The sequence below is a fragment of the Watersipora subatra genome, chromosome 1 (genome assembly GCF_963576615.1).
Source record: "Watersipora subatra chromosome 1, tzWatSuba1.1, whole genome shotgun sequence".
Classification (NCBI taxonomy): domain Eukaryota; kingdom Metazoa; phylum Bryozoa; class Gymnolaemata; order Cheilostomatida; family Watersiporidae; genus Watersipora; species Watersipora subatra.
The window spans coordinates 5,106,176-5,122,959 of record NC_088708.1 but is presented as its reverse complement, the minus strand read 5'-3'; the positions used below and the strand labels follow the sequence as shown (position 1 = coordinate 5,122,959).

Here is a 16,784-nt window from a genome sequence, read left to right as displayed (position 1 = left end):
ATTGATTCTGACATTCATAAAGGAAATCATAATTCATTAATTAATTAATATAGGACAGGATATTGGTGAGCACAACGCAACAAGCACACAACCACATTCCTATGAGCAAAACATGATTGCAATTAAATAGAATAAATTTGCAGAAAAACAGTTAATATGTCTCCAAGTAAAATAGCGCGAATGATTTTCATAAAATCTTTGAAAAATGCACTAAGTATAAATATAGACTATTAATATATCACATTGTGGGTAGAGTACTTGTAATAACCAGAGCTGAATATAGATACAATCAAACAGCATCCTGAACGACGACCATATTGTGTTTCATATAGAAATCGCTGATCACGCTACAGACTCGCTTAACAGCCTCGTTATAGCGATTACCATCGGCTATCAGACTGTTCCGAAAGGCATCAGTCGTCGTGTCAGTATGGGGGTCATCGGCCAGCATTGTTATAAATGCTTCCTTGTAAGGCATTGCTCGCAGCCCAATCTGTGTACAAATAAAAGCATACATGAACAGAGCCACAAGACTAATCATAGGGAGACAATTAATTTGTTTTCTCTCTTACACATGACTGACTCTGAATGCAGCGATAATATATTAAAAATTGGAGTCAAATAATCACACACGCTTATTGAAAGCCAAACTGAACAGATCTCAAATGTAATAAACTGTAAATCTGTCCGAGCGTACTTGACTCTACGCTGATCCGACAAGTTGCACGTACATAAAATGGAAAGCTAGTTGGTGCTCCTCTTACGACTTTAGGGTACAAATGACAATGATATTTAAATGCTGTCTGCATTTAAAGTTTGTCCATTTACTATTGCAATATAGTTAATGTTAGTCAAATGTGCTGAGTCGGTATATCAACAGTGCTTGTAAGAATAATGTGTACAATCTTGGCTGAAATTTATAACTTTGAAGTTACATTGTCCAAAGTACACAAACCAGCTCCAGTAGACTGGCTAGGTTTACAAATACAGTGAAACATGGATAACTCGCCCTCGGATATAGCGAACACATGGTTAACTCGACTGGATTTGCTTGGTCCGTTCCCACGCAATGATAAATGGCTCTATATAACTCGAATTCAACACTGTTATAACGAACTGTTTTTTGCCCAACGGCTACCGAAACGGTTGCTATCGCTTTAGAAAATCACTTTATTCCAAGCCATAGAGGTAAACCTCAACTTTTCGTAATTCATAAGCGTCGTTATTACCTCCATCGGCAAAATATTTTTGTCAACGACTGTTCTAAAGGTTTGGTGAAATTTTATTTATACTGCTATACGATGAATAGAACGGGCTAGCCGGGTCACGGGCGCAAGGATTTTCGCCACGCACATACAAAACAAAAACAGCATGTTGTTTTTGTTTTGTATTTGCGTGGCGAAAATCTTTGAGTGCGTGACCCGGCTAGCCCGTGATGAATAGTTTTCCGACGTTGATTCCGTGTTGAATTAACGTCGGAATGTTGAATGTTTAAAACGTCTTAAAAATGGTTGAAATCAAACGTATACTTTGTCTTAGCTAAAAAAACTATTCATCGTTTGACCTAAACACAAAATACGTGTGTACATTCAATAAGTATCCATTCAAAAAGCGTGAGTGATATACAATGTACCGTGAAACCTCATAAAACTTTTAATTGAACTGCCTCGGAGTGTTGCTCTTAACGAATCCCAGGTAAAGTAAGGTAATCTTTCCATAAACTTCAAGAAAGATCGGCAAAATTGATCGTAGGTGAAACGCTCAAAAGAAAAAGATGTCTTTTCTTTGAGCATTTCAGCAACGATCAAGTTTTGCCAATGTCAATCTAAAAACGTCCTGGCAATAACATCACCTCAAACAACAAACCAATCTCAAGTGATAGAAAAATCTCTATAATTTTTGATAAGAACGTTTTAAACTTTACATTAGAAGCATTTAATTTGAAACAAGCCATTTGTGCTTTTGATTTATATTATAGTTTGTATATGTTCATGTATCTACTAATAAATAAGTAAATACATGGACTTGTGACAGTGCTCTGATAACTTGAACACTCTGATAATTCGAACACTTTTGCTCGGTCCCTTGAAGTTTGAGTTATCCGAGTTTCACTGTAGTTAACTAAAGTGGCAGGCACATTATGTCAACTGCAAACACAGTCAAAATTCAGTTTTTGCATATAGATTTCAGCATTTAAACAGATGATAGCCTATGATAGCTTATATTAATAGAGCTATCAAGCAAGAAAGCACAGGAAAAACTGTTAAAAACAAAGGTAACAGCTACGCATCAAATTGACAAGCTGTGAACACATGATACACATATACTAGGAATAGATCAAGATGATACTCACTGAAACCACCCCTTTAACTACAATGTTATGGAAGGGCTTGAGTGTCCGCTCATAAGCCAACGATACAGCTGTGTAAAGAGTGTCGTGCTGAGGGTACTCTCCGACAATATGCGCCACAAACAACAAACCTCTGAAAAACACAAAGGCAAGCTATCTGGTGAGCTGATATTAATAACAGACCAAAGAATAACTAAAAAGATTTATGTTGTGTCAATAAATAGTGAATTCCAGTATAATGTCGAGCTGCTACAGTCGCCACAATTATTCAAAAATTTGGAAAGTTAACTGGATCTAAAAGGAAGTTTTACAAAACTAGAAACAAGGCTTAAACAATGAACATAAAACATACGAATCAATAAATTCTGATTGTTTCAAGATCACAAACAAAACATCTTTGAAATATTTCAAATATACGAACTTTTCGCGCTAGTCTGCCACCTAATAGCTCACTATTTGCAAGTTTATGTTGAGAGAAAGGTTCAAGGTGAAGGTCAACATCCACCACGTCTACACGTCACCACGCATGGACTAGGCACTATCTAGAGATGTTATTGACATCGCTGCATCTTACAGCAAATGCTACCTGATAATAACATACCTGGTGAGCCAAAGCAATGCCTGGGTTGCCGAATTTGGGTCTAGATGTTGAGAGTGCTCTATTTCATAGCTAACCAACTTTTGTAGAGTAGAGAAGGTCTTTGGATCTGATGTCCATTTCTGCTCTATTTTCTATGATATAAAATAGCCTCCCTGAGCCAGTAGAGCAAGGCATAACCAACCTACACATTCTATTTGTTGAACTAATTGCAAATGAGCAATCCTTCTAAACAGATTGATCCAATGGAATTTCTGTCTAAATGATCATTTAATGAAGCCCGTATACAGTTAGTTATGTCAAAAGATGGCATCAGATGATGACCTAGTGTCTCGGAAAAATAATGGTTAAAAGCCCAGAGTGTTGCATCATGGCATCAGCACGCTTTAAATAACATGCTTTATGTAACACACTGCACACATTGCAGGCTACCTCACACACTGTACATGCCACACTGTACAAACACACTGTACATAATATACTCTACATAACATAATGTACATAGCATTCCGCACATAACAAACTGTACATAACACATTCTACATAGAAATGCATAACATATTGTACATAACACATTGTACAGACCACGCTGTACCTATCTTTTGCATACTTACTTTTACATTCCCTAGAAGGTCATTCTTCACTGGTGAGAATGCTGCTGAATTGAGTTTGTCTACAGCAGAAACAAGAATATTAATGTGATGTCAAAAGTCGAGCAAATGACATGTTTATCGGATGGTGTGTAAGTATCAGATATAATAATATAAATCGACCTCACAGTTTTATTGTCAAAATAGTATCAAAGCAAAAATTGACAAACTAATGCTAATATAATACATTTTTAGTACATTTCCTACATGCAATTTGATTTGATTATGCGAGAATGAGATTTTTAGCTCTTCGCAATCACTCTGCAAACTCAAATAATACAAGTCTCACTTCAGTATCCATAACTTTATGTTAAGCATATTACAACTAGACACATGGATAGGCAAATATTTGTATAAAACACAGTAAATGTATATGTTTAGCATACCAGAAGTATACATGCGATACTCTGATAATTATGTGCATGTAGACAAAAAGTAGCGATGAAATAACCATACCAAACAGTTTGGCAAGTTCTGCTGAGCACGCTATGAAGTCACGAGTAACTACCCCCTCGCCGAGGTGGTCAACCATGCAGTTAAAACTGGAGCCCATGGCGTTAAAAAAGTTTCCTATAATAGGGGGTGTAAGAGGTTCTGATGTGTGCTGACTGGATACAGACTCTTCAGCTGTGATCAGATCAGCGGCAGATTCGGAGGAAGAGGCTGGCAATAGAGGCTCAGCGTTATTAGGTAATTCTCTGGTTATTCCATTGCTCGTATGGTGAACATCAGCAGGGCTGCAATGGGCAGACTGAATAGCTAGAGAAATAGCTAGTTAATGAAAACTCTAAGTAATTGAATAAGAGATGCAGTTTTGACTGTCAATACTTTGATTTGTTTGAGTATGCGCGTATTAATTATTGTTATGTTCACAGACTAACAAATTTGGTTAGGAATCATCATCAGCCCCTCATCACAACCTCAAGGTCTTATGCTAATACATAAGATATGGCTCACTACCTCAGTTTGTGACATTATGGCTTTGCCAATCAATCCTAAGCAAGTTTGAGGTTTTTAGTGGAGTTGTCTTTTCTTTATGCTACTAATTGAGCCTTTTCTTGAGAAAATAACCATCTCTGTAGCTTGCCAACATCACTGAATGATGGATCACGTAGCATATAAGTATGCTATCGATATAGAGACGATTCAAATAGAAAACTGGTAGTTCAGGTTAGAAGAGGTCTGTTTATTACACCAAGTAGTAAAGATGAACACTACTCACTCATTCTCTGTTGTATGAAGAGCAGACATGAGCGAGGAAGAGGGAGAATCTACTTCAGTTTCTGCGTTCACTGAGCTCTGTGACGTTGACCTGTGTGTAGTCTTGAGTATGGAGCGAGGAACTCTGTACATCAAACATTTGCTAATGTGTACCATTTTATGTACTAGTGTATGTACCAGTTTATGCACTAGTGTATGTGCCTGCGTGTTCCACTGTGAATGGTACAAAGAGTTACAGTTAATGAATAATTTCAATGTTAACATAACCATCACAAACGTCTCATGATATACCCACTGGAACACCCACTATTATCTACATGTATGTATCTGTTGACTTTATTCAATAAGTAAACACCATAAATAGTATGAGGAGTTGTGTCACTACATACAACAAGTCTTAACCTGATATAAATACATGTATTATGATTGGACAGTTCATTTCGTTACACAATTCATTGAATTGCAAAGGATTGAAATTTGTAAACTATTTGAAAAAATAACAAATCTTTGAAACAAGAAAAATTAGACAATTCTCTTTGGAATCTAGAATATGCTAAAATAAAAAATAAAGCTGAAACGTAGCACGACGCATATGCAACTAGAGATTATCGACGCGAGTTAGTATATTTGTGAGACATTGCAGGCGTTACCTCTCTTCAGTAGGGGAATGCGTTAAGGTAATCCGTTTCATGCCAGGGCTGACCGGAGATGAGGGCTTCGTTACTTCTCGACTCGAGGAATGCCGCAGTCGAGATGGTCTATCAACCAACTTCATACAGTCTTCCAATGTGTGAATGAATGTGTCACATGTCTCACTGAGCAGCACTGCGCATTGCTCAACTTTCTACAAAAGAACAGCAACAATTAATTCTCATGCGCTAACATGATTAGAGCAACAGGATAGAACAGACTGATGACAAAATAAAAATTAGCTTGTATTTACCGAAGCAATCGTAATTGATAGGAGAGAAGGCTAGAAAATAATATATGGCTCAATAATAATTGCTCATTTACAAATGTTTTCTTCAAAGAGAGGCAACTCTAGAAATGTACACATAGTTAAAATAAGATGCCTAAGTAACATGATGACTAAACAAAAAAATTGTCTAGTCATCAACAATTGTTTCTTAAGCAACTTCAGTGACATCGCACATGTTTTCGAATAATTTAATCACAACTCATCAGAGCTAATATTCATATCCTTAGATTCATAATCATAGTCTGCAACTATAAACAGCCAAATCACTCGCTGAACCATACATACAGGTACATGTATATAGTACCTCCCATTTTTCAAGTTCACCAATTTAAATCAGACATGTTTACATCATTGTTAAATATACTTATACGATAATTGATAGCAGCAGATAAAAGATAAAATTTCAAAGATCGGTGGCTGACCTACCCCTATCACACTTTAACAGAACACAACTGACATATATATATAGTTAGTGGATCTTATAAGAGAGGCAGAGGAACTCAACTCATAGCAGACTTCTTATCAACTGCTAACATCAACTGTAGGCTAGCTAATGTATACTATTGATCTAAATATACATACTAGATAAATACATGTAACAGGCTTTTACTAACTTACTGCTATGTTGTCTAATATAACAGTGAAAATAAGAACACATTTATCAAGTAATAGTAGAAGTACTCCTACATGGTTACTAATGTTTATAGTTGTAACATTAATAATCACATTGACTGGAAGGCCAGTACTAACCAAAGTTAAACATTATACCATACCAGTAGTACCGCATCATATCAGAGTGACTCAAACCACAGCCATCAGATGATGAAATGCATTATTGTTGCTTAGAGCTGTATTTGAGCTTAGCTTGCTACCAGTGTGCTGCCATTAACTAAAACCTTGATCAGATTGAGAGATTTATACAATCTAGAAAAGAGGCACAATCTCAACCGCTGTCCTTCATCTAGTTAAAAAATAGGGAGAAGATTCACATTACACGTATAAGATTCACATTACACGTATAAGATTCACATTACACGTATAAGATTCACATTACACGTATAAGATTCACATTACACGTATAAGATTCACATTACACGTATAAGCGTTTTCGCACGTGTTTCTATAAACGTTTCTCCTTGTCTTTACACTATGGCTAATTCAGTTGAAAGGCTTTTTGCTGACTACAAAAAGATGTCAGCATGAGAAGAACTTCGAGGGATCACCTACTTCAGCGTTTACAGGTTCGCTTGCTCCCGCCTCCTTTATAGCTTGCACTTGCTGCATCAAGAGATCGCAGTAAATACGCAACTCCGACTTCTTCTGTTTCACTCCTGAATGCAACAGCTTGTGATCTAAATACCATAAAAAATAAGCTCAAGATAAAAAAACTTGTAAAGTTTTGATTAAATTATTTTAAACCCAACAACACACAGAATTTGGTTTCATAAACTCTTAAGCAGAGGAAACATTCAAAAGAATACTTGAATCTGTTTGTAAGAAGAAACCCGTATGTTCATATGTCAAGGGAGCAACACGCATGATTTGAAGATGGAAGATAATAAAATCACACCTTGACATAAGAGTGCCCCAACATACGAGCAAATCGAGATATGAGCTAAATTTCGAGCCAGCTTCTGCCTTAAAATACAGAAAACCTTAGAGATACGAACTGGTTCTTGATGGCCACTAAATGGCAAAGTATGCGAAAGGCAGTTTTCAAGAACAGCATTGCTCAGTCTTTCTCCTCGAATCAGTTTTTAAAAAGTCAGCTAAAAGTTATAATGAAAGCGAGGCATAAAGCGCCAAGAAACAGATAATACAAAATTAAGATGACAAAATTAACGTTAAGTTTAGTAAAAGATTAATACTTACATGTAGCTGTAAGTGTGTGTTTAGTAAGTTAAACTTGTTTAAGTTAAATTCAAAGTTTGTGTTATTATACGTAGTGTTACAAGTCTAGTGTGATGTTATTATACGTAGTGTTACAAGTCTAGTGTGATGTTATTATACGTAGTGTTACAAGTCTAGTGTTATGTTATTATACGTAGTGTTACAAGTCTAGTGTGATGTTATTATACGTAGTGTTACAAGTCTAGTGTTATGTTATTATACGTAGTGTTACAAGTCTAGTGTGATGTTATTATACGTAGTGTTACAAGTCTAGTGTGATGTTATTATACGTAGTGTTACAAGTCTAGTGTGATGTTATTATACGTAGTGTTACAAGTCTAGTGTGTAAAACGTTTTGTTATTAAGTCTCTCTCACACTGCCATTAGCCACTACATCTGCCTCGAAGGTAAGAACTCCATACAGTACTTCTGTAGTAATATTACATTTTATTGCAGATCATAACCATTAAATAGGTGTTTGTTACTTTGTGAGCATAAATATTGCATTAACCCTTTGGCTGGGTAAACACCAAAAATCTCGTATATCGGTTGCGTGGGGACCGTTATATTGGTTGCGTGGGGAGACATTTATAAAGCTGTCGCCTAGTAACGTTAAACAAAGGGTATGAACGCTAGTAAATTTTAAATATCATCAACAAGATATTAGTCGATGAATTACAATATGAAACGATTATCTGAGAGGCGTTGCCTTGAGCTAAAAGCTGAAGAAATCGGGCCTCCTTGGAAAAAAATGGAAGTTGGAAAAACCAGTCAACATTGGCTCGACGTTCAAAACGGCAAAAAATAATAATTTATTTGATCCTACGATCGTTGGTGATCTTTTGTCTGATCAACATAAAAATAATTCAGATAATAGAAGTGATGTAAATTTTTAGGAATTTTTAATATACGGAGAAAAACGATCGTTATAGTAGCTCGCGCGGCTACGCTGTAGCATTGGACTCTACCGAAAGGAATGCTTCCAAGCATTTCATACAGGGACAATTGTACATAGTTGTAGCTTTTTTGTAGTAGTACATATGTAAATGAATGTTTATGTACAAAATATTTTGTTAATAGAAATAAATTTGAATTTGAGCATGTTCATAAAATACTGATTTTATTGAATTTTCAAAAATAAATTACACGACTTTCGGGTGTTTTTGCGGAGCTTTAACCCAGCCAAAGGGTTAAAACAATAGAAAGCCCATTTTTTCATCATAATATATTGTTTTTAGGAGTTTTTTATAGTGTGGGAACGAATTAATTTTTATTTAATTTTTCATATAGGAAATATTACATTGAGATACGAGAACATTCACATACGGCCACATGAAGGCCTTAAAGGTTGACTTGCAACAAAATTCACATTACAGTTATTTGGTATCAAAAAATTCACCATGTCTTACTCTGTTGTGTTGTAGGTGCCAAATATGTGGGAATGTGATTACAAGCTCTTAAAAGGTCAAAAATGAAAAGCCGCCGTAGATGGGAATCTGTTTATTTATCTGACGTAGTCATTACAGTTTGGTTATTGTCTTGTCACGTGATGTTCTCACGGGAATTGAAAGGCCAATAAAAAGCTCAATATAAAACTTATCGTAGCACTAATTTATGACAAACACTTTGGGTTTTACCGAAGACCCCGTATCAAATATAGATGCTCGCTACTTTACAGTTTTGTTTCGGCTTGATCTAACCGTCAAGTCGTAATCTGATCATGTGGCCCAATACTTCGCCAATAATTTTTGCAGCACTTTTCGATTATCGCAGGTGACCAACAGGCTCGTCATGATTATCAGACAATGATATGTACTCCTTCGAGGTAAGGTTAAAAAATTAAATGAATTTTTACGGTAAGTTATAAGATATCACTGCTAAAAGTGACAGCATTACAATGACGATAAAACAGACGCTTAAGAACAATAGACATGGCTTTATTGAATGCGTGAAGTGTATTTGTGAAAATATTTCGACGAATAAGGTTGCATGAAAGTGTAAACAGAAACCATCTACCACAGCTACGTCACATTTGAGCCGTTTTGGAAAGAGAATCCAAACTACGGCGGTCTCGTGTGGCTGCGATTAACTGTTCGTTTTTCAGCTTTTAGGAGCTTGTAATCACATTTCCACATATTTTGCACCTACAACACAACAGAGTAAGACATGGTGAATTTTTTGATATCAAATAACTGTAATGTGAATTTTGTTGCAAGTCAACCTTTAAGCTTATATGTCGAGGTATGATTGTTTGGCTAAATCAAACTACTTCAATAAGACTGCCAAGCAATAGTATTCTCTAAGGCTGGAAAGAACTAGAAAACTAACAAGATCTACACCGCCACTTAACCAAAATCTCCGGATTAACAAACAGACCTTTCTCCGATATATAGTTGGTCGGGTCTGACAGAGTTTGCAACATTGCTTTGCAGCTGCCTAGAGCCACAAGCCATAACTGCCTTTCCTTCTCACTTGCTGCCTTTAGATAGAAATGTTGCTCCTTTGCAATGTTCAGCTCCAGCTGACACGGATCAGAGGCGTTCGCTAAAAGTAGACCAAAGGGATTGGCTATAAGAGACGGAGATAAGAATACAGCATACAGAATAAAGTGATGATATTATTACTATGTAGGCCTACATCCCTGGGCCATTGATAGAGCAATTCGCATTAAACTAAAACCTTGAAAGTGTATATGATTGGTAACTCATCCTAAAAGTCGGGCATATCTCGATTTCCCAGTTTCTTGATAACAAACATTCCATTCTGAATGAACAAATTCTTGCAACATTAAAAACGAACATTTAAAAAATGTTCAGTTCACCAAGAATTCACGTGTCGCTGAAGCTCAAATGCAAAAAAACAATTCTCAAACAAATGCTGAAAAAATAAACTGGAGGCGTATTAAAAACAAGAAAATGTTTAAATGGCCGTTATTACTACAGTGCACCCCGGGTTCCGACGCCTCGTTTTATTTCTATTTCGCCTTACGATATGGACCACGACGATTTTTCGTCCCCTAATTAGGCCCTTCTTGCCCTACGACATCAACAAAAGTGTCTCTCAAAATTCAAACATTGTGGTTGGTGGTTGGAATAATAAAGATGATTATTCACACAACGCCTGAAAGAGATTATTCCCTCCCACAATGCCTGAATGAGATAAGAACGATGCTCGCTCACTCTCAGTTCAGCACTATCCGTTTCAAGTTATGGTGAAAACGAAGCTGGAAACAAGTAATAAAGATTAAGACAATAAAAAAATTAAAGTTCAGTAAAATACATACTAAAACTTGGCTTCAAGTGTGTGTTTAGTAAGCTAAATTCATTTAAGTTTAAATTTAAAGTTTATGTTATACGTCTGTCTCAAAGGTAACAGTTCCATACAGTATGTACTGTAGGCCTACATAGTAACGTTACATTTTATTGCAGATCATAACCACTAAATATACTAAGATTAATGTAGGTAACCATAGTTACTAAGGTTAATGTACTATTTTGTTACTAATTTTTAATATATACAGTACATATATGAAATTGTGATGTTTTTTACAAAGAGGTGATTGCATTAAATAATTAGTACTATGAGTTTCTCTACCTCTATATACGACATTTTCGCCTTACGATGCCAGCACCGGAACGAATTAATTTCGTATGGCGAGGGTCCACTGTACTTCCATTTGTTATTAAATGGCACTACGTAACATAAAGTGCAAGTTTAATATGAACCACATACAAAGAATATAAAAGTCAGCTTTGTGAGCAGCATACAAAAATTTAAATTAAAAATTGTGTAGTATTATCCAATTTATTACACAATTCTTCTTCATTATATTTTGGACTCACAATTATCTGGGTAGAAGATATCTGGGAGGAAAAGATGTGTCACAACATGGGATAATTAGTCAAGTTATGAGATCATTTTGGAAAACTGTTCAATTTAAAAAAAAAACAATCATTTACCGATTGGTCATTTTTTTAATTTTGAGAGTTTGACCGAATTTCACTTTAATACTACTTATAGATTTAAGCAAAAAGACAAAATCGATTTGAGAGTCTACTACACTGATTTGTCCTCTAAAACATTACCGTGAATACAGATAGTATTTAGGATTTTCAGTAGACAAGCAAAGAATGACAAGGGTAGAACTACTAAAATTACACGTGAATATTTGAACTCAGCTCCGGCATATAGCCTAGCACCTTATAGATTATCTAGAGTGTAATACATCATCGAATAAACTTCTTTAGCTGCTAACTATATAAATCAGATCAAAATATCATTAATCTGTATCTATATCAATTGATAACTTATTCATAACCCTGATGCATTAGTGCCCAAACATGATAGTCTTACTGTTTAAACTACAACGAAAAATGCTGATTTCACAAACTTAATCTACCAAACTTGTTTATTGAATACAATTACGTCTTCCAACGCATTCTTTCACTTTTTGAATTTCAAGTTGGACAAATATCAACAATTATTAACTAAGTTTTGTTTTGCCAATCATTCATGCTTAACTACATTCATGTTGACGCATCTGTAGGTATACCATGACCATCAATCAGCTGCCTAATGAGTCCAAGAAAAAAACAAATGCGACACGGATTAACAGTGCAATTTCAAAAAGTTCTCTATCCATCCAACAAGGCAGTGTCTGTGAGAAACTAGGTACTTTATTTGTAAACAACATCAACTGTAGCCATGCACTGTAATAGTTAGTATATAAGCAAAAGCTGGGAAGGGCAGTTATCATACAATGGTCAAATTCGACTTACGAAGGACATTGCAGACAGACATCTTGATAGAACCTCTACAGCCCTTGCCAACCTCATCTTGCGAGTTATAATACGATAAAATTCCATTGTCTAGTATAAACCAGCGAGGCTGCCAGCCTAAAACAGAAGATTGCAGTTTTCATAATTGATGTTCTAACAGGAAATGAATGATAAACAATACCTTAGCGATGCCAAGCTTCCCTTCTAAATAATCACATTTAACGGTGTTAAACAATTTAAAAGGAGTCTGACATTTTTGTAAAGGCCAGAAGCTGGTGACAAATAAAAATGTTTACATTAATGACTTATCTAACAGTGTTTAAAAGACATGAAAAACTTTACGAACAACAAACCATAGCCCAACACTTGTAGTTTTATCAGGCTAATGGAGCTTTTAGCAGCAATTTCACCGAGTACATGCAAAGCTTCCAAGACATGAACCTTGAAAATGGCACCATATACATGTACATTACAAAAGAGTGTGTGCCTTACAGAGAACAAACTTAAAACAACTGATTCAGAAACTCTCATAACTTTTGATGTGATGAATTGACTAATTTGCCTAACACAGAAATGATATCGGACCTTCATTTAACATTGGATTATGTGACCCGCTGAACCAGGATATATGAAAGTACACATGAAATATATGATAAAATAAGAAAACTGGATGGTAACAATCTGCACAACACTTATGCAGATTACCAATTTTTGATAAAATGTATAAACGCTGAAAAACTGACTTTTTAATTACCGCTTTCATAGTTCAACTATGAGAACCTGCTGATCTGATCATGTGTTCCGTCAGTCAAAATGCCATTAAAAAATCATCCCGATTTGAGGGATTACGCTTGTTTATCATGTTACGGAATCTCATTTTATGGAATCTTGTTATTTTGGAACCTACTCTTGTCGAAATTGAGGACTGTGATAAACACATGAAATTTTAGCTGGCAAATCTATCAAAAATATAATCACAGATAAACTTCTTGAAAAATCTAGACAAACAAGTGTCCTGAACCCGAACCCAGCTATCAGAGGTGTTAGGAAAAAACTAGCACAAGAACATAATTTTTAGATGTAACCAACAATAAGTACATATTGCAGAACTCTGGACAACTGTGGCAGCTGTTGTTGCTAAATAGCTTTCTAAAGATAACAAAGTCTCAAACCATAAAATTTGACTAATGGTGTACAAGTGTTTGCCCCATAAAATCGAGTTGACTGGTTATAACAGGATAGGCCTATACATTTTCTTGAACGGTACAAATCTCTAGACAAGAGCAGTAGCAGTTTATTGACTTTCACTTTGTAGTGTTCAGTAAAGAAGCTCTACTTTAAATTTATGTAAGTGTATATACTTATATGTTGGAGTTACTCTCTTGTTATGGTCATGTAAAAAAGTTTGATTTGCCTCCGATAGGAGTTAGCTTTACCTGGGCTTAGATTAAAATAAATTTTTGTTGATTAAACTTCAATTTGGAGCTGTCTATTATTAGGAACCCCTAGATTCTATATAAATAGCCACTGAGGCAGCAGATTTAAGTAGTTCGTCTATTTCTAATGGTACATTAACGAGTGCTCGGTCGGTACAGTAACAAGTGCTCGATCAAGTAATCACGGAAAGATGTTGCAAGTGGTGGTTTCAACCTCTACTTCATTTCTAAGGCAACAATATATACAACAAAATATACAATATAAAACCAGGATAAAAATGTATGATTTTGAGTTGCTTTGTGGATTTTGTCACCTGAACAATGCCATCAAAAAAGCTCAGTTTATTGCCAATTTAGGCAGTGAAGGTCAGAAGACATTTGTTTAAAGTATAAAGACTAAAGATGATAGCTTGGCAGCAGCCAAGGATGCAATCAACACACACTACATGGGTATAGTTTGTGGAGACACAATGAGATATACGTTTATATCATCTGCAAAAGTCAGATTTTAGAATTGTTGAATAGACGAGGGGCGGTCATTAATAAAGAGGAGGATGAAAGGGGGTCTAAGGACAGATCCCTGAGAAACTCCTGATGTTACTTGGCAATGGGATGATAGAATACCATTAGTAATCACTCTAAAAGTTCTTTGGGCAAGCCAGGCTTTAATCCAGTTTATAATGAGGTCGTTAAACCCATAACTTATCAATAAGTTTAGTGAGACTGACTACATGAAAGACTTTTGAGAAGTCTAAAATGATGGCATCGGTAGGAATTACTAAGGTCATAGTTATCAGCAAAATCGCTTACAGCTGTTAATAACTGGCTGGCACAGCTTCTCCCTGACCGGAAGCCATGTCGGGTGTCAGATAGGATATTAAAATTGTCAATATGTGAGTGGATATAGCATAAGACTATGTGTTCAGCAACTTTCGATATAATAATAGCTAGGGCATTGGGTCTATGGATAAGGGGCGCGGTTTTACTTCCTTTTTTTGTAGATCGAGATCACATTAGCTGTCCGCCAATCAGTAGGGACTTGACCAGAGGATAGTGAGTAGGCGATAATGATTGATAGAGAGTCAGTTATGTATGGCGCAAGGAACTTGATGACAGCATATGACAATCCGTCCGGGACACCTGATTTCCTGGGATCAAGGCTTAGTAGGCCTAGCTGTTTTTTCAGGCCAACTGGATTAATATTTATGCTTAGATTCTGTTTGGGATAGGTATTAGGTGGGGTGTAAAGAAGTTTTCCATCATCAGTGGTGAAAACAGATTTAAAAGCCTCAGCAAAGCATTCTGCCATAGCCGCTGGAAAGTTTTCAATTAGAATGTCACAAGATTTGATATGGTTTGATGATCCCCGTTTCGCTCCTATAAACTTGAAGAGTGGCTTTGTGTTGCCTTGTTCTAGTTCGCTTGTTATGTGGGTGTTGACTTATCGATTGTAATCATGTTTTACCATTTTTTTGACTAAGTTGATTTGGTTAAATAATCTTTTTTCTGTTGGCTTCTGTGTTGTGTATTTTACAGTTTGAATAGCATTTTCCTTTTGTTAATTTGAAAAATTGTATTTTTTTTATCCAGTATTTTTGGTTATATAGATTGTAGGATGTAAGTATGATAGGTATGAAGCTAAATGCAAGAAACAGAATGATACAAGATCAGACGGTGGAGAAGGTGAAGGGCAATAAAGTTAGAGAACCATTGCTACTGAGAGCCAACGAACTGAGTAGACAGCCAAACATGCCTCTTTACAGGATGCTCTAAAGATCTGTGTGGCAGTGTCTAAATCAATCAAACACCAAGCAAGCTTTTTGCAAAAAATCACTCCATTACGAGTGGAGTGACCAAGGTAAACTCTGCAGAGAAACCTAATCAGTCTCATTCAGCTCCCAGGAACGTAGTCAAATGTTATGCCTGGTTTTAAATGGGTCAATTGACTTGCCATTTTGAAATTTTATAGCTCACTAAGTTTGTCTTGAAAATGAGTCAGCATCTATTATTGTTGTTACAATCTGGTGGATCATTTTTATTAACAATGTTGAACATTGCCTTTGTTATTGTAATGCTGTTATGATTATTACCCCAAACCCCCAAAATTAAAATAGCAAAACCATAACAAATGATTTGTATAGCTTACCAATATGTCATCTTCCGTGGATCCCCCACTGAGAGCATTTACAGTATTTATTCATTTTGGCATGCTGACACCTTCATATATACATTTTATATGTATACAGGCCTGCCAACCCAAGAGTGGGGCAATGCGTGAGATTTGGTTTTGGGGCAATTGATGTATCAATGGTAGTATATATAAAATTGTGGAAATTGGGGCAAAAATCTCACGCATTTTCATTTTTTCTTTGGGGTGATTGCGTGAGTCTCACGCCCAATGCGTGAGAGTTGGCAGGTATGTATGTATAGGCCTATACATAAAAATTTAAACCAGTGACCTTTTTGTATTGAAAATCTAGTCTGAAAAATTTCATCAATAAATAATCATCAAACGAAACAGTCATAAACATATGTTTGGTAATTGCTAAGATTTTAACAAAAACTTACCAGACCAATAATTGGTCCACTTCCATAACAAACCCTCCATGTGTAATACAGAAAATTCAAAGCATTGTTTCGTTCGTGTTTAACCAAACTAACAAAAATTATTAATAAACTTATTAAATAATTTATTAATTTTTTTAATTTGCAATTATAAATATGTAATATATTTGATGTTAAACATTAATAAGCGAAACAATAGCTTGTATGCCTCAGCATTAGCCATGCGACATTTAGCCTGTAGATTTATATTCTTTCATTATACCTTTACGAAGCTTCACAAAAAGCTTCCGTAATTTTAAGAAAATTCTTTTTTATTC

At 35.7% G+C, this 16,784-nt stretch overlaps 1 protein-coding gene across 1 annotated transcript; it reads right to left on the bottom strand.

Moving 5' to 3' along the window:
- Positions 1–130: 130 nt before the first annotated feature.
- On the bottom strand, positions 131–16,510 carry LOC137385460 (pleckstrin homology domain-containing family A member 3-like). Its single transcript, XM_068071923.1, has 11 exons — positions 16,471–16,510; positions 12,467–12,583; positions 10,065–10,232; positions 7,026–7,150; positions 5,470–5,663; positions 4,821–4,943; positions 4,055–4,335; positions 3,563–3,621; positions 2,952–3,082; positions 2,354–2,483; positions 131–493 (listed from the first exon to the last, which is right to left on the bottom strand). Exons 1-11 carry the CDS (start codon positions 16,508–16,510, stop codon positions 290–292), a joined length of 1,572 nt encoding a protein of 523 aa, XP_067928024.1. The 3' UTR covers positions 131–289.
- Between the last annotated feature and the right edge of the window lie 274 nt (positions 16,511–16,784).